General features: G+C 38.5%; 1 protein-coding gene across 1 annotated transcript; it reads left to right on the forward strand.

Moving 5' to 3' along the window:
• Positions 1–378: 378 nt before the first annotated feature.
• FAM3C (family with sequence similarity 3, member C) lies at positions 379–11489 on the forward strand (the record flags this gene model as incomplete). Its single annotated transcript, XM_009867706.1, has 7 exons — positions 379–408; positions 824–947; positions 5465–5523; positions 6937–6987; positions 7482–7566; positions 9703–9829; positions 10894–11489. Coding segments are annotated over 7 exons (566 nt in total), but the record flags the coding sequence as incomplete, so codon positions are not given.
• Positions 11490–21269: the final 9780 nt, after the last annotated feature.

Consider the following 21269-nt stretch of genomic DNA (forward strand, 5'->3'; position numbering starts at 1 on the left):
TTGAACACAACTCTGACTTCTTCCCTTCAACCAATTAGCGACCCACCTCAGTACTTGGTCATCCAGACCACACTTCCTCAGTTCACCTATGAGGATGCTGTGGGAGACGGTGTCTCCCTAGTGGTTTTATATCTCCATGGATCTTCATGCTAATCAGAGATTCGTAAATTAAGATAGTGCTTCCTGATCGCTTTCCTTCTTCTCCTGTGTAAAGGTTAATGGTTTTTATTGGAACATAATGCTTAAGTGTAGTTGATGCTTCCTTTCAACCAACCTGTTTTTTACAGGGGTACAGAAAGATTTTAAATTTATAGGATATTTTATAACAGATGACACTTTAAGAGTAACATCTTGCAAAACTTTCTTTTTGCATTTTAGCGAGATCAGCACTGGATGCAGCTGCACGCTGTGAGTATTGGTATGCATGTATAACTGCTGTGACTTGCTTTTGCTAATAACAGAAAGACTGATGAATTTTCATAGTTAAAAAATATCTTAATTACACATTAAATGCAATCAAGCTATTTTTCCTCTTCTCTTGATTTTTCCTAAATATCTGCTAAAGTCTGTTTTTTGACAACATTTCACTTGTATTTTTGTTTTTTGGCTTTTGATAAGTGCTAGAGCAAGCAGCAGGATGAGAACAAGAGGTAGAATAATGATGTACTGCAGGAACTTGGGCTATTTTAAGCTGCTGTGAAGCTGCAGATGAGGAGATACTGTTTGTCTTTGCTCTTTTCCTTGAATTCCTTCAGAAAACTGGTATTTCTTTTAACCTACCTATTGCGTTGTCTCTAAAATCCTGTTTTGTTTCTTTTGAAAGCCACAAAACCTCCACGATACAAATGTGGGATCTCTAAAGCTTGTCCTGAAAAGCATTTTGCATTCAAAATGGCAAGTGGGGCAGCGAATGTAGTTGGACCTAAAATTTGTGTAGAAGATAATATGTAAGTATTTTTACCTGTTGTCTCAAGTATCTCTTTCACATGCTCTCTTGGATCACTTTGCACACAAGATCAGTAGCTTAAATGATTTTCTGCAGGTTTTGCTTTGCCAATGGTTTGACCACATTAAAAAATTATAGTGTATTACAACTTAATCTCTGATGAAGCCTCCTTAATACCCTGCAGTACATGCCATTTTAATACATGCAAGATAGCTTGCACTTTATTTTAGGTTTACAGACTTAAGGATTAGGCTTTCTCAAGACAGCTGCAGATTTGCCTCCAAGTAACTTGTTCTTGTGCCTCTAATGGTAATTCAATGAATGATGGTATTTTTAAGTAATTATTCTTGATGTTTCTAGCTGGATGCCATCAGCTAAAACTGTCTTTCACAAATCATCTTTAAACTATCTATTTCCATAGTACCAACATCAGAACATATATTCTGCTTTTCTTTGAAGGATGACTTCAAAAGGGAAAAATTTTAATCATTGCTAGTTATTTAATTGTTCTTATGGTAACTAAAGTTCATAGACTTAATGTGAAAAGAGGAAACAAACTCTTGAAATACAGTGTGATTTTGAGTTTGTCTTATATTTCTAATAACCTTATTTTTAACACTGCATATTATATTTCACTGAATACCTTGCAGTAATACCCAGAATGGGAATATTAATATTTATTTTTAGATTCTTTGTTTCTTTGTTCTTAGGTTCTTCCTGCTCGTTGTCACCCAGAGCGTGCAGCTTCGTGTAACATAATGCATCCACTCAGTTTTGCATGTTGCTTGTCAGAAAAGACATGATGTTGTCAGAAGGAGATTTTTCTAGTATCAGTCACACTTGGCCTTTCATTTGCATTTAAATTACCCCAGTTTAGCTGTTTCTCAGCCCACATTATGCTAGTGCAGAGTGTTTCAGGTAGCAGCTACAGCTGTTAGTACTGATAAATTCTAGAGCAAATGGCATTTTCACTGTGAACATAACTCCACATAACAAATAAAATAATATATAAGAGAATAAAGAGTATTGGTTTACATTTTCCATCACGTAACTCTCTAAAGGAACTCTGTAAGATTAGTCTTACAAGATCTTAAGGAGCAGACCCTATTTTTAGCACTAACTCTGGCAATTAAGATGTAGCGAAATTAAAATGGGAGCTTTTTTTCCCCCTGACAGCTGAACACCTGCAGCTTTTTCACTTTGTGTTATTAGTGGAAACACAAGCACAGTTCACATTTCAAGCCCTTTTTCTGTGAAGCTGGCTTGGCTCAAGCTTGCTCGCTTGTGTCGGGGGAACGTTTGCAGCAGAGCATCGCGGTGGGGCCGGGATTCACGTGCAATGGGAGTGTGATCTCACCGCTGGTACATGCCAACTAAAAGCTCCTAGGTACTGCTTCCCCTTCTTATCATTGGTTCACCTAGAGACTTTGGACACTCTTATCTAATCTCTCTGCACAGTATTTTTGTTGACATTGCAGAGCTTGCTGGCTTCTGGTTGCTAGGAAGCTTAATACCTGTGAAGTCTTAGGGCGATCCACTGATTAAAAGTTGTGGGCGTGCAAGTAATATTTTTAACTCCAGGATTGTAGGGTGTGTGTGCGTATTTGGTTTTTTTAAATGTCCGTCTGGCTTACTGGTTAACTAAGAGGAGATTGTTGTTCCTGTCCAAAAAAAGTAAGTCCTTTACTGGATATTTCACTGAAGAAAGTGATGAAAAGAAAGTAGTTACTGGCAAGAAATCCTCTGTACTATTAATACTGGCACACACCTTAGTGCACAGCTAGTGGAGTCCTAAGTCCTTAGAAAAAATCTTTCTGAAGATTTTATGAGGGAGGCTTTGTAATGTCTGTTTAAACGTTCATGAGAAAAATTGATCAATTTTATATTTTCTCCTGCTTTGCTCATCAGATGATTGGCTTCTCTTTCAAAAGCTTGCATAACTTGTAATTTCTTGATCGAAAATTACTGAAAGAATTCCAAAACTGATGAACGGCTGCCCTCCTGTGAGAAAACCATCACATTACAGCCCGTAGGGTTTGTGACGTAGTGGACAAGTGATGGCAAGTGTGTAAAGTAGTATCTCGGGCCTCTCTGAAAGAACTTATTTCCTCTTTGGTAGCTCTTTTTTCAATGATATTTTGTGAACTTATTCCTGCAAAATGCATTTTTTCTGATTACTTTTTACTACTCTTACACTCCCCAGACAAGGAAGCAGGGGCAAGTTTTCATAATTTGTCAATGATATTTACAGTGCAGGTTTTTTGCTGTGTATTAAGCATAAGGATGTCAGCTGGTTTATGAGAGCAGTAAAGGTGAAGATATAATTCAGAATGCATTTAATTTTTCAATTTTTCTTTTTTATTATATAGATATTTTGGTGTGAAAAAAGAATTCTTCTGTAGCAAAGTTCAGCTGTAACTTTGTTTTCCTGTATTGGAAGCACATAATCCAGATTAGAAACAATATACTCTAGTCATCCTCAAAATATTAAAAATGGTAGTTGCTCTTTAATGAGTGTTTTGGAAGAAGGGACGATACATTTCTAGTGTCTAGTCATCCCAGTATTGGATATTTTTTGACTAGTATTCATTTACAGAAAATTTTGTAGTTAAAACAAAAAGTCCTTACTATTTTTGTAAATGAAATGTCCATGAAATTTTATATGAGCAAAGAAATGTGTTCAGAACTTCACTGACTTCTTTTCATTTATGTTTTCAGTCTTCATTTGCCATATGTTTTTGTTATTTGTTCAGACATGACATGAAAACCATGTAATCAGAGAAAAGATGATCTTCCAGTGGCTAAAGTACTTCTGGAGTTCCCTGCTAACCAAAACTGAATTCTGCATTTCCACAGAAAATGTCAAGTCTTCTGATTCAGAAGTTCTTGAATTACAGTTTTAATTTCAATCAGAAGTTTTGGCAGATGGTATAATTTGGAGGACTGACAGAAGAATATGGACTCTGTCATCTCTCATTACTAGTTCTTTAAAACCTAAGTCAATCTGCCAAGCGTTACCATTAACCGGTAGACTTTCAAGGCCTCTCTAAGCTAGCTAAAACCAAGTCTGTGCCTGATATTTAATTTGATATTAATTATGACCTTCCTCTAAACTTTGGCTTCTGGCTTCATCCTGGGAGCAAAAGATAGCAACAGAGCCGAAGATCTTTGTCTTACTTCTGTTTTTCTATTACCATTTAGCATATCACTAACGTTAGGATGAGAAAGCTGATGTTGCAGTTGTGTGTAACGATGTGGTCCTTCCTAAATGTTGTTTAGAACAGATGTTCAGACACAACCTGAAAACTATATGATTGCAGAAGAAAAGTGAAAAGAGTTTTGAACGTAACACGATTGTATCCATCTGCAGCCCCTTCCTAGAGCACACTAGGGAGGTCAAAGAAACTCCGATCAGGGTGGAAGTAAAGCATCTGTTAGTGTGTTTGTAATTACTGAGATGTGGGCACTTACATGCTTATGATGCTTTCTTTAATCTCAGCTGAAGACTTCTTCATTATCTCAATCCATTGTAATTGCTTCAGTCCTTACTTCTGTTTCTCCTTGTCTATGTCAGCTCTTTTACTTCTAGCTTCAAAATGTTAATGCTGATTGATATTTGGGGCCTGGAGGCAGAGCAGACATCTTTATAGGGTGCCAGTGAAAAGGAATGAGGAGGTCTGGAAGCTTCCTCTCCCGGGAGCGTTACAGCCACCATTGCCCAAGGCAGCACAGCAGCCCAGCTAACAGTCTTGAACTTACCATTAGCTCTTCTTTACAGCTCTTGAAGGGCTTCCATTTCACAAGGCACCTCTTCTTTGCAGTTCTCCTGCCACTCTTCAGTTTGGCCAAGTGGTTGCTGTCGTAGATTGGGATGGTTTTTTTGGCATGTGTAACTGTACTCTCAAGATTCTACTCAGTTTTTGTTTAAAGACCCACCAATGTATTAACTGTTTCTTTTTTTTTTCTTGAATTTAGGTTTCCTGCTGTAGGTACAAGTAGCTAACTGCTTTGATGTTCTTGTTTCTTAGTGCGATGCTGCAATATTAATTTTAAATGCCTCTGTTCAGTTAGCTTCTAAACTCATTAACACATATTTTTTTCCATCATGTGCTTACAAAAACTCTTAAAATGTTCGGTACATGACTGTGCTAAGCTCCTCAAATTATTATTTGTTTCAGGCTTTTTAACCACAAGGAATTTTCTTAAATACATTAATAATACATTAACTTTATTTTTTGTGACACTTTTAATATACACACATACTTTAAAACCGAGATGATTAAGCGATCAAATGAAGTGGATGCAACTGGGGATATTTGATCTATTGTTCTCAATTCAGTGATGCCATAAAAGCACACAGATTAGTTCAAGGAGCTTTTCCTTCATTTAAGTACTCATGAACATGTGGTCTTTCAACTATGTATCTCTTACAAATTGATTGATCTGATTTAAAAACTAGAAATATTTCACAGCAAAAAAAATGTCCCATTAAAAATAAAATTGTTTATTTTGTTTCAGTTTAATGAGTGGAGTTAAAAATAATGTTGGCAGAGGAATAAATGTGGCCTTGGTCAATGGTAAGTCACATTTTAAGTGAGGAAATTGTTTTACTTTTCAAGTTGTTTCTGAAATGTGAGGTTGAATACTAAGGGATGGTGAAAAGCAAACAGGAGGAGAGAAGGGAATATTAAACATATTAATACTGAAGTAATGTCAGGTCTTGGCACTTAGACCTTTTTTTTAGAAAGTAGAGAACTCAGTGAATTTTTATTTCTAACAATGTGTAGTACAAATAGTCATGTGGAGTGCTGTGGTGACTGTCTTTGCTGCTGCATCAGATAAATTCCTAATGCACATATAAAATGGAAAAAACCACGAGATGTGTGTTACTACTTTTGAATTTGTGTGTTTCTGCCACAAATAACATTTTGTAGGCTAAATTTTTCCATTATTCTCTTTTCAGTGAAATTTATTTAGCAATTCTGTTACTACATGGGAAGACCAGCTGATTATTTCCTAGCTGAAAATCAGTATATTGGATTAGTTCTTATCTATAGATCTTGTCACTAAATATGTCACGTTATGTAATTGTGTTTAGGATTCTGAACTTTTAATTAAAACCAAATTTACCTGTGTGTCACCTTGAAAGCTGAACTGTATATCAGTACTGGCAAATTTGTCCTTAATGTGTAGCGAACAGTTCCTTGTAGCACTGAGGTAGCTCCTTGTTATTTCACTGCAATGGAAGTTTGTTATTTTTGGATGATACTCAGGTTTACGTCATCTAAAGCATGGCTTGAGCAATACTCGCCTAATCCTATTTTCCCCTCCTAAATTGTCTCAATCTGTTCAAAACCAAAATAGCTGTCGTTGTATTACATAGCTGCCAGTCCTTCTCCATGTCTTCCAAACTTTAAATGAATCATATGTATGTATTAAAAAGAAAACTCTACCTTCAAGCAGATACAACCTTTGTAGACAGCATAGAAAGAAACCCCACAGAACAAACTGAGATTACTGTATTGTCCCCTTGCTTCTATTCATTCTGCACGTTTAAATCAACTAAGAATTTCCAATCTATAGCAAAACAGCGTAAATTTAATCTTTTTTACTAATAACCTATAGCTGTACAATCTTTTTGCAAAAAAAAACTTTAAAAAAAAAAAAGGCAAATACATGAAGTGAATTCTCTTTATTGGTTTCAGAGGCTGTGGACCTTTTGGTTTATTTTATATTCCACTTGAAGCAAAATCAGAAATTGGCATCTTCTCTTTTTTTCCCCCTCTCTTACCTTTTCCTACACCTTTTCAGAAACTACTGTATTGTTTCAGGAGCAATCTTCATAAGAGATAAGAGTTACCATAGGAATTGATTTATATGGTGTCTTCTGCAGCACTTTCAGAGGAAGAGTCATTAAGAGGAGTTGGCCATGTTGTCTGTAAAATAATTTTAGTTGTGTTTGATGACACCAAATATTTCTTTTTCTCCAGGTAAAACAGGAGAACCACTAGACACTAAATTCTTTGACATGTGGGGAGGAGGTAAGTGCCATTATCATAGCTGGTTAGAGGGAAACAACTTTTTTTTTTTTTTAATTCCCTTTCTTTCTTTCTTCCACACCTTCCCATCCTACCCCCACCTTGTCCAGGCTCCACTTACTCTTTTTTTTTTTTTTTAAGATTATAGTTAACGGAGTTCTTCACATCTACTTGTGTAATTGTGAGGAGAATGCAACTTTTAAAGTAAAACAAATAGTTGAGGTGGGAAGAAATGGAATGGCACAACACACTTGTTCTCCTGAACAGTTCCCACTGGTGGTTATGTCTGTACACAACACAGGTGAAACTCTTCTTATAAAATAAAAGAATTCTCTGTGATGCGTTTTATCTTTCTCCCACTTAGCATCTTTTTATAGATTTAAAAGTACATTTACCAATATTCTTAGAAGGAATGTCTGGGCAGGAAGGCGTTGCAGGGCTTTAGATATGGAGTGGTTGCTTGTTATTAAACAATTTTGCGTTCTCTCTGTTTTCAGATGTGACACCATTCATTGAATTTCTGAAGAACATTCAGGATGGAACAATAGTGTTAATGGGAACATATGATGATGGTGCAACCAAGTATGTCGTTGATTCGTGTAGTGAATAGTGCTTAAACTTTTAAGTGCAGTTTTGTATTGAAAAAAATACATTCTTTATCAAAAATTTTCTTCTTCCAAGATGACAGATATGAAACTATGCTTACTAGTTCTATGATACTGTTGTGATTTGAGGATCAAATTAAAACTGACCAGGTCTCATGGGTTAAGTAGGTATTTACGCAGAGGACTGTTAAGGTGTATACTTTTGCGACCTCAACAATAGAGAAACAATAAATTAGATATTTCTGCTAAAGGGTCTAATTTAATATCACAATCGTTTGAAAATCTGAAAAGGCTAGAGATTAACAGTTGGCTAATTAGCAATTGCTCTATCAGTACACAGTCGGTTATCTTTCTCCTCTGAGAAGAGATGTTAATGCAACAAAATGTCAGTGTAGGGCAGCACGTGGTCAGTCCAACAAACTTATTCATAGCTATGGACAATATATTTGCATGTCAGGCATTTTACTTTTTTAAAACCGTGTCCTGATCCTGCTTGGTTCCTGAAGACCTCGTAGATACCTAGCTGCTGTCCTATAATTTGTACCCACCTCTGGCTTTTAATATCTTCTGCTGAGGATACCCATCTTTTTGGAGATACGCTCGTTTTCCTGTTGCTGGTAGCTCATTCTGTCTTACGCTAGTAAATTCAGATACGTCCAGACACAGGAACATGACTCTGGGAACATGCTCTGGTGGAAATTAGTCTGTTCCATCCAGCACTTTTCTCAGATCAACTCCAAGACAGAGTTTGATGGTTACAGGGGTGCAGAGACCATTCTGACCTTTCCCCTTGCCTATATAATTCCTTTTAAGTCCAAGAGGTTACTAGTTTGTGCCTCGTATTTTATGGCCTCAGTGGTTGTACAGGTCCACCATAGAGGTGTTCAGTTTATTAATGTGCTTTTCATAGTGAAAATTAAGAGGAGTTTTTTTCCCTTTCCTCTGTTATTATAATATTAAACTTTCTGCTAATGTATTCTGTACAATTTTTTTTCTGTATGTTTACTGCTTTTTGGTGAAAAGAGCAGTTTAGCATTTCTTTATGCCAAACCTTAGATCTTCTGTCTGTTCTATTCACTTATTTTTATTACTTTTCTTGTCGCTCAGTTTCCTTTCTTGATGTTTTAGATAATAAGTACTGTTAGTTTGTTTCAGTAATAGTGTCACAGCTGATGTTTTTGAAAGCTTATATGTGAACACAGTATCAGTTGAATCAGAAGGTGAATTTGGCCCGTTATGCTTGCAGCCAGGAACTGCTGCTTATTAGTGATATTACATAATTAGCAAAAAAACTTACCATTGGTGGTTGATGGCAATCCTAAGTGCCAGTTCTGGAGAACATGTTTAAAAGAGAATGTTTTTTAATTTATTTTTTTAAAAATAGAAACTGCCCTAATGCTCTAGAAACTTAGTGTGTGGATTGTTCAAATAACCTCCAGTGTGCTTAATAATTTTCATAATTTTAGCTAAAGTGAGTCCTACAACTGTACTTCAGTAAGTAGTTAATAACCAGAAGTTGTGTATGTTGTTTAGAAACAAAGGAAGAAATAAAGAGTTGTTTATTTGGAGGTTTTGGAATGGTAATTTATCCTACAGAATTGTTTTCCCATGATCCTACTTGGACCTGCAGGCACTGAACTGTGCTGTAGGGCAGTGTTCTGAATTTTGAAATAATTGACCCAAGGAGACAAGAAATTCTTTCATATATTTAAATCATTTTTCTAATCTTGACTTTTGCTTTATCTAGGCTGCAGCTCGAGCCTGCAAACAATGTATATTTTCAAGGTTGACTTTTGTAGTTACTTGGAGAATTGCTAACATGACTTGAGATATGTGATTAAATTCTCCCAGGAGATGGTTCTTGGCTGTTGTTGGTGTACTGATAGGTTCGTATGCTGGTTCCCTGAGATTAGAATAATAAAGAGCAGCGCTCATTAGATCAGGTGATTTCAGAGCTGGCCTTATCTGATCAGATAAGATCAGACAGATCTTGCCCAATATTGACTGACTTAAACTATATTTAGTCAGATTAAAGCTGAAAGGTCCATTGAACAATGAAAGCTCTGAGGACATGTATTTTATTCACATACTGAACCTCTCTGTTTTGCTCAAGGCTTAACGAGGAAGCACGGAAGCTGATTGCTGACTTAGGAAGCACATCGATTACCAACCTTGGCTTTCGAGACAACTGGGTCTTCTGCGGTGGGAAAGGAATCAAGACTAAAAGTCCATTTGAACAGGTCTGTGATTTGATAACTTGCTGGAATTTAACAGCTTACATTAATAAAGGCATAGCACGTTTTATAAATACCATGCATTTGTTCAAGATGGGTATCTATTACCATAGTGGCACGCAGTGTTATTTTCGAATTTATTCGTTGACTAGCCTGCTCCTTTTGAACGTACAAAAAAGATTCTTTGGTGATTCGTAGATAAGAAGAAAAATCTTATATGGGGTAGATCTTATTATCCCAATAACTAGATACGTTCTCTTTTAATGAATCCAGTTAAACTGAAGAATTCAAAACATACTGCCTAAGGTTTGTCTTTCAGATGCGCCAGCAGTGGTAGAGTTCCAGCAGATAAGTGGTAGTTGAGGTGTTGGTGTTCCCAGCTGTGTTCATTTTCTGCTTCTGTCAAAGTTATTGCCACCATAACAAAATTTGTGAAATAGAATGTGTTCCCATACTTGAGCTGTTACAATTCAGCGCATGTCATTGTTGCCTTTAATTACCAGTAACGGTAGCTTGGAAGCAGGAGAGTAAGGAAGGTGTGTTCTCTTTTTGGCAGCCTTGCGAGGGAGTGGAAACTAGAGCAGGAGCAGTGTCAAACTCCTGGAGGCAGTAATGTCTTATCTGACTGCAGATGATTGCTTGGTGGAAAAAAATAAACCCCCAATTTTTTTTTTAAAAGGCAAACATTCAGCATGAAATAGTGTTCTTTAAAATCTGACTATTTGTTTTCAGTGCCTTATGAATTCTACTTTTCCCCATGGCTTGATTTTTAATGCAGCTGGTCTTTCCTTGCTGGTCTCTCTTCCTAAATAAACATTCATAATAAATCTTAAAAAAAAATTCCACATTATGGCCTTTTTTTAGCTTACACGTCTCCAAGGAGATTACATTAAGTGATGAATACTGGGAGACTGTTATATTTGATACAAAGCACAAGAGACTAATAGTGATGTCTTCTCTGTGTCTATGGCTTGAAAAGAAGTAAATGAAGTTGTCTTTTAAAGTTGTGAATTAAAGCAAAAGGATAAATGACTTTACATTAATGGTAGATTGATGTTTTCTATTTATAGCATATAAAGAACAACAAGGACACAAACAAATACGAAGGTTGGCCAGAAGTTGTTGAGATGGAAGGCTGTATCCCTCAGAAGCAAGACTAAATGAAAACAAAAGGAAAGAAGAAAGAATATGGAAGAAAATGCACTTTCTGCTGTTATTAGGGAGAGGGCTATGAAGGAGACTGTACTGTAAATAATATTTTTAAAGCATGCAACCATCTTGTCGGTGTGTGCATGAGCACTGACATTTTGAATATTGAGATTATTTATTGCTAACACACGTAGAAATCCTTTTGTAAATATGCCCGAAATAAAAGAAACATCGAAACATTTCTATGCAGGTTTCTTAAAAGCACAGTATTTAGTTTGCCTGTGGTAAATAAATATCTTGTAGATCAACTGGCTAATAAATTGCATATGCAGATAATAAACAAATCCTGACAAATGTTGTTCTGTCCTCTTAACAACATAATTTTGTTGTGAGTATGTAACCTTTGTGGAATAGTTAGATTTTAGTGATAAGTTAATAAAGAGCTTTAAATTTTTTTTTATCTTCTGCCTTTTTAATGGCAGCATCACTTTTTATTAAAACTGTTTGGTTATTCTAATACCAAGTGCTCTAGAAATTTATTTTGTAGTCCCACATCAAAACCAAATAGTTGGCAAAGGAAGAATACATGATAGTGTAACACAGATGCGTGTTGAGAAGCATGATAGAAATTATTTTTATTGGGGAAAGAACAAAAGTAAATAGATAAATACTGTGCATGATACTTAAAAGTAGCTTGGAAGGATCTGTACTTTAACTTGAAAATACTGTTTACTTTGTAGAAGAGACTTGGCATGTTAAGCAGCAGTACTGCGGTGAACTTCTTCAGTTTTTATCACAGTATTTGTATTGCTGCTTAACCATCGATTCTGCCAACGGCTGTTGAGCTGTAGTGGCTAGTCACGTAATAAATGTGTCTAATGGAATAGCTTCCTCTTTAATTTTAACAGAAAGAATAAATTTCCCATCACAAAGAGCCCGTTAGCAAGCAGCCTGTCTTCTAGTGAGACTTGTTTTGGGGTACACAGTCATGCACCTTTACCACCCAACCTGAACTGGGGCATTTTGTTCTTACTGTGACATGTTAGCAAAAAAACCTTTGTATCTTGGGTTATGCAATGTGTGACATTTAAACTTAACTGACAATGTTTCCTTCATACTGTTTTTTTAATGGGAAAACAAAATGGACCAAGTTGCAGTGGCCTTATTCTTTAGCTTGTGTAAGAGCTGAGAGAAAACATTGCTTTTATTGGAAACTTCTTGTTTCTTTTAAGTAGGACCAGCTTGAACTCTTGCTTAAACTAAGTCAGTATGGTATAACCGACAGTGTCGGTGTTCCCATAGAAGGGGCTGACACAAAATTGGGTGTAATCTTTTGGAGCTCCACGTCATGAATTCTGGTACAATCTTCAAAAACTTGTAGCTAGTACCATGGGGCAAAAGCCACAAAGGATTTTTCTGGAACACATGGTGCAAGTTGAGCACAGTGGCACTCAAAGTACTATTACTGTTGATGTCTTCTGAGCCAAACTTAATTCTGTGCACTAAAAATTTCAAGCAATATTGAGAATTGCCTTGTAAGTCAAGTAACTCTGTGATGCCAGAGTAAGACTGGATTCTGAGTTGTTCTGTGTATTTAACTAGCTTGTTGAATAATGTGGTTTTCCCTCAAGTTTGATGTAGAACAGCAATAAATGCACCTTACACAGTGAAACTGCTTTTTGTTAAATCTTTCACATTTTCTTCTGTAGGAGGATTTGTCAAAATCATGTAAATTTGTTCATCAGAGTGAACCCCCTTTTTTTCTATCAACTGGAAGCTAACTTCTATTTAATAACATTAGGGTGTTGTGGAAAACTAACTATAAATCCTCGAATTTTCACAGAAATAGTTTTGTTCCTGTATATGTCAATATTGGTTATGGTACTCTCTAGAACAATACCAACCTAATTTTCAAGTTCCTTAGCAGGGGCTTAAGAGAAAAAAAACAGATTTGTCTACATGAATAATTTTCCTGGACTACTCATCTTCATTCTTTTGATTTTGAATGCCAATGCTTTCTAATCTTTCATCAAATTAGAATTCAGTTTTCCTCTACAAAATTAAAGGGAGAGGAAATTAGACTAAAGGCAGACCTCTTAGCCCTTGTGTTCTTTAAATTCGTGGCTTTTTTTTCCAGCAATCGAAATGAAGCTGATATATTGTCTCTTAAGCTTTAAAAGCTGCACCTGCCACAAACCTGTTACACAATGCATTTTAAAGCAATGGAATGGTACAATTATTTTTGTAACTTCTTAAATAATTTGATTCTTTGGACTTTGATGGAAATATTCCTCTTACTCTATAACCCTTGCCCTCACAGCTGTCTCATATCACAGCGGGGCTGGACTAGATCTTTTCAGGTCGCTTCCAACCCCTGACATTCTGTAATTCTGTGATTTAGTAAGACTCCCCTCAAGTGTATAAAGCTTTTACTGGAGTGGCCATGCAGTTGGGGTTGCCTTGCGCTTGCCTATGACTGTGTTCTGTGGTCCTGCCATCACTTCTTGTCTGCCTCTAGTGGGTAAGTTACCATACCCACCTGCTGAGGTGAACTTTCTGATGCTTACTCTTGAGAAGCAACACTTTCCAAAAAATCTGTCTGCATTTCACGTGAGTTACAAAGCACAAAGATTCCTTTTCTGGCCTCCCTGTTTTCTCCCACAAGTGGTGGTAGGAAGTAGTCAGTTGAAAAAAAGAAAAGCATTTTGTACAGGCTGCTTCACACAAAAATAGTTGTGACAAAGCTCCAGGATGTGTATTTTCTCACCTGAGGTGATGGGAACATTTGCTGCATCTTGCAGACTTGAGAACAGAACAGCGAGAGAGGAGAGGGATGTCTGCCTCAGAAAGTGCAGCTGTGAGAAGGCCAGGGGGAGAGGACACAAGTTGTAACTTCATTTTCACCAAGGAGCACTCAGCTGGGATTCAAGCCACCTGAAGATGACTTTATTGCAGGCCACAGCTCTCACTTGCTGTGCTAGTGTTGCTTTAGATGGGTAACATGTCTCAAGAAAGGAACGGAGGGGAGGTCTCTATGCCCTCTGCACCTTTCTTAGTGTCTTTCGTGATTAAACTTTATTTTTTTTTCTTCCCCCTCTGGAAACAGCAGAGCCTTTTACAGCTTTAGTTTCCCTGAGTGCTAGTTTGAAAAAAAGCTTCCTTTTACTCAGAGTGTTTTGCTTTCCACATGTCTTACTGTGGCACTTAGTACAGGTCAGTGTTTGAGGGAACTAAATGCTTGATGCGTATGTAATGTCTTCTAAACTGTTTGGATTTTCTGCAGTCAGTGCTTTTCAAGAATGAGTGTATTAATAAAATAGAGGCCAGGTGGATAACTTCAGGAGGGGAAATAATAATACTGCCAGTGTAAGTGTTGACTGACTTGCCTGTGTAAGGGTGGGAAGGGCTGAAATCTCTCCCTAAACTCATCTGGATCATAGCTAAGGGGAATACCAAGCAGGGGACCTTTCACAGATGAAATCCTCCTTAGTTTTATGTCTCTAAGATCAGGCTAAGACTGTACCCTAGAGCCTTCATACAAGGGGCCTTGCTAAGAAAATTGAAAAAGAAACCTAGAAGGCTGGATGGCAGCTTTGAGGCCAAAGCAGGAGGGTGCAAGAAGAGCTCTCAGCCTGTTCAGCAGTACCATGAGGCTTCAGTGGCTCCTGATGCTGTACGAGAGATTTGAGGGACTCTGCTCCTCATCCTCTGAGCAACCTGCCAAAAGGGCACAAACACCTTGGGCACAGCCACCTCCTGCTGCTGCCTCCCTGGGGGCAGAAAAAGAGAAGAGTGGCACGAGAGAATGAGCTCCACTTGAGATGTTTCATTACATTTCTGATAATATTAGTTTAAATTTGCTTTTAATTCTTCCTTGCTGCTGCTGCAGTCAGACTTGCAGTCTTACAGACAAAATCTAACACATCTTCCTTCATAGACTCAGGTTAAAACATGTTCTTCAGGCAATTTTTCCTATGCTTAACTATCCATTGAGGTAGGTTGTCTCATGTATAATCAAATATTCTTTGTTGAAAATTAATTAGTTCTTCACAAGTTAAAAATTGATGACTCTCCTCTTAGATATCTTTACATTCTTCCAGACCATATCTTTTCCTTTCTAGGACGTGCAGCCTGATTCCTTTAATCTTGCATTTATCCTTTTAAAATCATTATTATCTGCAAATCCATAATCACACATTCCTTAAAAAAGGTCAGTTCCTTTCTCGGAGTGTTGTCCATAGCAGGATATAGCTACAACCGCCTTGACAGGAAAAAAGGCACTCCCAGCTGAGGAGGAATCATGTCTCCTCTATGAGCCTGATGGATGGTGGTGGGAGTGCTGCAGGCTGCAAATGTTTTCTTTCCTACCAAATGCTGTAGCAATCCTCTCTGCCTAATTATCTTCCTCAGCCTTGAATATTTCATCATCGTCTTTATCAGTACAGCCTCATGTTCCCAGATCTTGGCAGCTGAATCATCTTTCCCCTTGAAAAACTTGGTGACTAATGTGTTGATTTATGGTTTTTATAACTTAGCCCTCATAGGTATGTCAAAAGCACGTAAACCACAATGTAGATAACTACAACTTGTGTTAAGTTTTGTAGTGTATTAGTAAATAAATCAAGCATCATCTGTTTATTATCCTTTCAAGTATGTAGAAATGAATGCTTTATTTAAGGGCTTTAGAATACATATCTGGAAAGAGGTAGGAATCAGTATAGAAGACTGCTATAGTTCAGCTATGTTGTTTACTGTGTAAAATGCACAGAAACCACGCAATCCTCTATGGGAAATTTCTGATCCCTGGAGGCAGCCCAAAGCAGGTGGTAATTTCTTTTTGTCTTGCTGATCTTGCACCACAATGCAAGAGGTTTAGTGTGGTTTCTTACCATTGCAAATAGGACACAATCAGCAAATAGGAAAAAAAAAAACAAAAACCCCCCACAAAAAACCAAAACCAAGACACTGACTCGAACTAATATTTCAAGGTTTTTAAGTGGTAAAATAAAAAAGGTATTCTCCCAGATATGGTCTCAGCAGAGAGTATAATATTGTTATGCCTTAGAATCATAGACTCATAGTATGTGTTGGTCTGGAACAGACCTTTAAAGGTCATCTAGTCCAACCCCCTGCAGTGAGCAGGGACATCTTTAACTAGATTAGGTTGCTCCGAGCCCCATGAAGCCTGACAAATGTTTCCAGTGTTTCACCACTCTCATTGAAAAGAACTTGTTCCTGATATTTAGTCTAAATCTACCCAGCTCTAGTTTAAAAACAGTGCCCCTTGTTTTGTCACTGCACGCCCTTGTGAACAGTCCCTCCTCAGCTTTCCTGTAGCCCCCTTCAGGCACTGGAAGCCCACTGTAAGGTCTTGCCTTAGTGCTGTTTAGTCCTGAGTGACCAAAAGAAACGTGCCTGCCCTGAAGCATCAAGCCTTCTTACTGTACATGGCTTGCTTGTTTTCCTGAGGGAGTCCTATGTTAGCACATTGTGAGTGATCACAAAACTTCTACAGGAGGTGGTTGTAGCATTGCGTAATCCCAAAAGTTTGGTTCTGCCTATATCTCTTGCACAGAAATCACTAAAATGAGTTTATTCCACTAGCTGCTCTGTTAGCAGAACTTCTGTCAAATACCCTTCATTCATGCTGTGTGGGTTTTGATTTTGCTGGTTTGTTTTATGTTGGGAACCCAAAACTTTCAATGCACATGAACTGTGAATATATTGGACAATATTCTGATGTTGGCAGCAAAGTCAGCGCAAGGAGCCTGTCCTGGTCACCTCCCTAAGCTCTTACTGCTATGTCCTTGCTGCAGTTTGCTGCTCCAAACGGAGCCAAATCTGTTGTTTGCGGAGTGTTTCTGTGAGCCACATCATTAAACCGATTGATGGGCTGGGGTCAGGGTAAGGGAGCTGAGGGACACAGCCAACCTGGCAGGCAAACCCAGCCTGCCGTGAGGCTACAGCCCAAAGCTCCAAAATCAGCAGGTATGAAACTTAACAGCTTAGTTCTCTAAGTTTCAAGTAAGTTCTGGCTCCCATTGATATAATCAGCAGTGACTAGCCAGAACTGGTTTTTAAAAACCCAAATAGCACATCTTAAGCTGGAATTGTAGCTTGCTGCTGTGTTCCTTTGCACGTTGATTCTTTTAGTGATATATAGATCCTCTAAAGACTCAGTATGTTTAATGTCAAAATATTATTTAGCACATACTGAGACACAATAGAGTGTCAAATTAATTTCTTGGGTTATGGGGCGGATTGCTCCATGCAAATGAATGGGACATTGTTTCATTTTTCTGCTGTTTTTGTGCTACTGACACAAAGCACAATGTACCTTTCAGCGCAGAGGGTAAATCATCATCCACATAAAAAAATACTGCAGTCCATTTTTAACCCCTGGTATAGGTTCAAGCTTTTTCTCTAAAAAAATAGAAATGCTCATGAAATGTGTTTCATGCACTCTACAATAAAATACACGTTTTCAGGGCTCTGAAAAAAATGATTGTAGAAGTCCTACCCAACCAGAAGTTTCAGGATTTTAATTAAGGCATCCTGATACATACGTAACTTGGTATTTAAAAAAAAATAAATAAATAATGGATGGCAAACTGAAAGTATTAACAAGGAAACGTGCAGCTCATTTAAAATTACACTGTATGGTCACAAACATAGCAGAGGAAAATGAAATGGCCAAACCCTGAGATAGGCTCTGATCTTTTAGGCTGTACTTGTGCTTGCAGGCTCAGGATCAGCAGGAGGTTTCACAAGATACGTGGTGCTACCCTGTAGTAAATCTGTCTTTCTCCAGTTCAGTTAGTGCACCTAAAACTCTACCACCTGTCTGCCTTCAGTCTCCCGGACGGTTTATTTGTTACTCCTCTTTGCTGTGCAAACGCGGTGATAACCGAAAGCCATCCATTTACATCCACGGGCAGTCAGCACTGGCATCCAGACTCCAGCCCCGGCCAGAGGGATCTGCAGTCGGTGGTATCTGCTAGTTGTGAGATGGATTGCAGGCTCGTGTTCCTATCTGCCACCACGCTTCCAGCCCTGCAAAGCTGACACAGTGGCCAGAGAAGATTAATTCCCATTTCAGTCTCCGCTGAGTAAACCATTATTTAACGCGACTACCTGTGGAATTACACAGCTGTCGATTCAGCGTAACTGCAGACTCTGGGACAGGCACGGGTATTTTAGCACTAATTATCTGCAGTTATTAACACGGAGGTCACAAGCACCATTTCCTTCAGGATGAATTTGTCATTTGTGCAGGGGGGAGGAAAAAGCGTATTTGACTTCCAGAACTACAAATCACAGGAGGCCATGTCTAGGAAATGCAGTTTTAGCCAACTAATTATTTTAGTCTCTGCCTGTCCTTGAAATCAGTTGTACTGGGCTCTGCAGCAAGACTTGCCCAGCAGTCGTGACTGGGATCATTACAGCAACTGGCAAACCACAGTTTTCAAACTACACCGGCTGAGAAACAAAAGCAGTACGCAGATAGCCAAATCATTAGGTTGATGATCAGGAGATCTGCTTACTTTTGTTTTTAAACCCAGGTGACTTTGAGCCAATAATTTCTCCCCAGTTTCCTATTTATAGTCAGAATACAACTACTACGCTTACTGATGCTGAGTGGACACATGGGTGTGAAGCCCTGTTTCTCAGTTAGATATTATTAGCTATTGTCTGTCCGTGCCAATTCACTAACAGTAAAAATTGTGGTGTGTAAAAATCCTAAAAAATGCTATCACTAATCCTTGCGTGAAATGAAATATAAGTCATGATACTGCATTTGACATTACTACCACTCCTGGATCTGGGCACTCCAGATCACCTGGCAGGACAGAAGGGATGCACTCAGGAGAGGATTCACAGTTAGCATTTTTGCAGGTTAAATAGAACAAATAATGACATTTATTCTGCTCTGATACTTCCTGATAATCAGCCCTATGTGATATCTAGAGGGCTCAGAAAAACAGTGTCTCGTTTGGCATGAAGTCTGCGACAATGCAATGATGTTTTCACACGTTTTTAATAAATTTTAGCCCACAGAGTGAGTCAGCATGGGTTCAGCACATTACATGACCTAGCCATGCCAGTTTTGATGTATGAGGAACTGCCATAAAATCAAGCTTGCTATCTTGTGAAACCTCATCCTTTGGTGAAATCGAGCATTTCAGCTCTGTCAGAAACCTCAGCCAAAGTCGATGTCCTTTAACATCATTTCCTCTGAGTGATTGATGCCAATTGTTGCTGTTTACTTCACACGTATGTTTCACATACTTGTCATTCACTGTGAAGTGCTGCCCAGCACAGAGACATTGCTGATAGCAATGGGCAGAACCTCCATTTACTACACATCCTTTGACGAGGGATCTCCAACAGGCAAGGGAAATACAAACAAGGTGTTTTTCAGCTACTGATGCCCACGCAGGCTGGCATGTCAACAGACTGACCAGCTGTGTTCCTGCAGTAACTCCTCCAAGTATGTCAACACTTCATTCAACAACATAACTCTGCTCTTAAAATATGCAGCCCACGTACACGCAGTTTTGTTTTTTGTGTTTGTTTTTTTTTTTAAATAGCACATATCATTTTCACTTCCAGAAGATATAATTATCCTTTCTTCAAAAGGTAAGCTTGTGGCATTTTTCATAGGTTTGCTACTTTTCACAAACTGCTGCTCCATGCATACAAGAGCAGTGGGAGAGAAGAGGACTGAGATAAGACCTTTCCCCTACTCGAACTGTGAAAAATCTTTCCAATTTTTTTTCTAGTCTCGCTTGCTCAGATAAGCACACACGTAGCTACTTTCAAGCAGAAAAGACATATTATTGCAAAGTTACACAAAAGTAGTAGAAGTCTATCTTTTCAAAGTCAACAGCCTTGATCCTCCAGTCCCAGCACTGGAAAAAAACCACAATCATACAAACACCCTATTAAACTCAATGAGTGAAATTCATCCCAGTTCCATACGCCCACAAAAGAAACTGAACCACATATGTTGTACGTAGGCTCCTCTTCGAAAGCAGAGGCATGCTGTCTTACAGATGGTTGTCCCTCTCTCTCTCACCCAAGGAGAGCTTTCCCAGAATGTGGAAGGCGCAAAGGAGGTTTTGTGGCATAGATACTGCAACAGATGTCAGCTCATTTCTCTAGCCCTGATGCTACTACAAAACAATGCTCATGTCCTGCTCCTGTCCAGAATTGTTTTTAAAGATTCTGCCCATCCAGAACTAGTTTTATGGACGTAACTTAGATAGTTCCACTGGAGCTTAACTTGAACAGAAATTTGAGCTGTGACAGGTAAAGAGAGAGGCTCATTCTCCAGTCTCCCCCCTGCACCCAGCTTTGCTTCTGCTTTCCTCTCCAAGCCCCTGACTTTAGTGCAGCACTGTCCCCAGTTCAAAAAGGGCAATGCCACCTCCCGTGAAATAGCTCTCTTCAGCTTCTCAGGGCAAGACGGCTCCTTCTGCTGCCAGTGAAGCTTCAAAACTTGTCACGCTGTTTGCTCAGCCATTGTAGTTTTCACAAACCATGTGTGTTATCACTTCTCTTCATTGTCTTTTGTCATTCTTTGAAAAAACAAACTCTTCCCCCCTCCCCAAACCCAGAAAAAAATCTTTATTAGTGATATTTAAGAACAAAAAGATAATTTTTTGGAACTAGATAACCTCTCAGAAATAATTCATCATCAAATACTGTCCAGCCAAGCAGGCAAGAGACACCCCGACTGTGCTGGCTGCATCATGACTGCCCCACACCTTTGTGCAACGCTGATGTGAGTGCCCTTTCCCTTCTAAGCCACAAACAGCCCACTGGAATTTTTCTCCTGGGCAAATCCCTGAAGCTGACTATAGGCCCAGGAGTCCAGGACTATTTTCTCCCAATTTCCTACCCTGCCAGAAGTTAAGGCATAATGAGAAGTACATGGGCGATTTTCCATACTTTACAGATCAGGCATGTTAGAACCTTTAGGTCTGTGGCACAACCTGTGGGTTTACTTTCATTGTTAGAAGATGGGAACAACCTGGGGCTCTTTAGTGTCTTCCACCAGGATGTGTCCTTTCCATTCAAGTTTTCACAGGGAGGGTTGAATCCTCCTGTGACAGTGACTGGCATGCTGAGCACCCTTCCCATAGACAGCAGATTTTGTGGTCTCAGTGCAATTATCTGGTTAGGTCAATGGAAACAGACTGGTCAATTGCAGAGGGAAGGTCCAAAAAGAACCAGCAGATAAAGGACTTCTTGGCTGCTAAACTGATATTCTAGGATACTCCACATAAGGCAG

The sequence above is a fragment of the Apaloderma vittatum genome, unplaced genomic scaffold (genome assembly GCF_000703405.1).
Source record: "Apaloderma vittatum isolate BGI_N311 unplaced genomic scaffold, ASM70340v1 scaffold39604, whole genome shotgun sequence".
In the NCBI taxonomy this organism is placed as follows: domain Eukaryota; kingdom Metazoa; phylum Chordata; class Aves; order Trogoniformes; family Trogonidae; genus Apaloderma; species Apaloderma vittatum.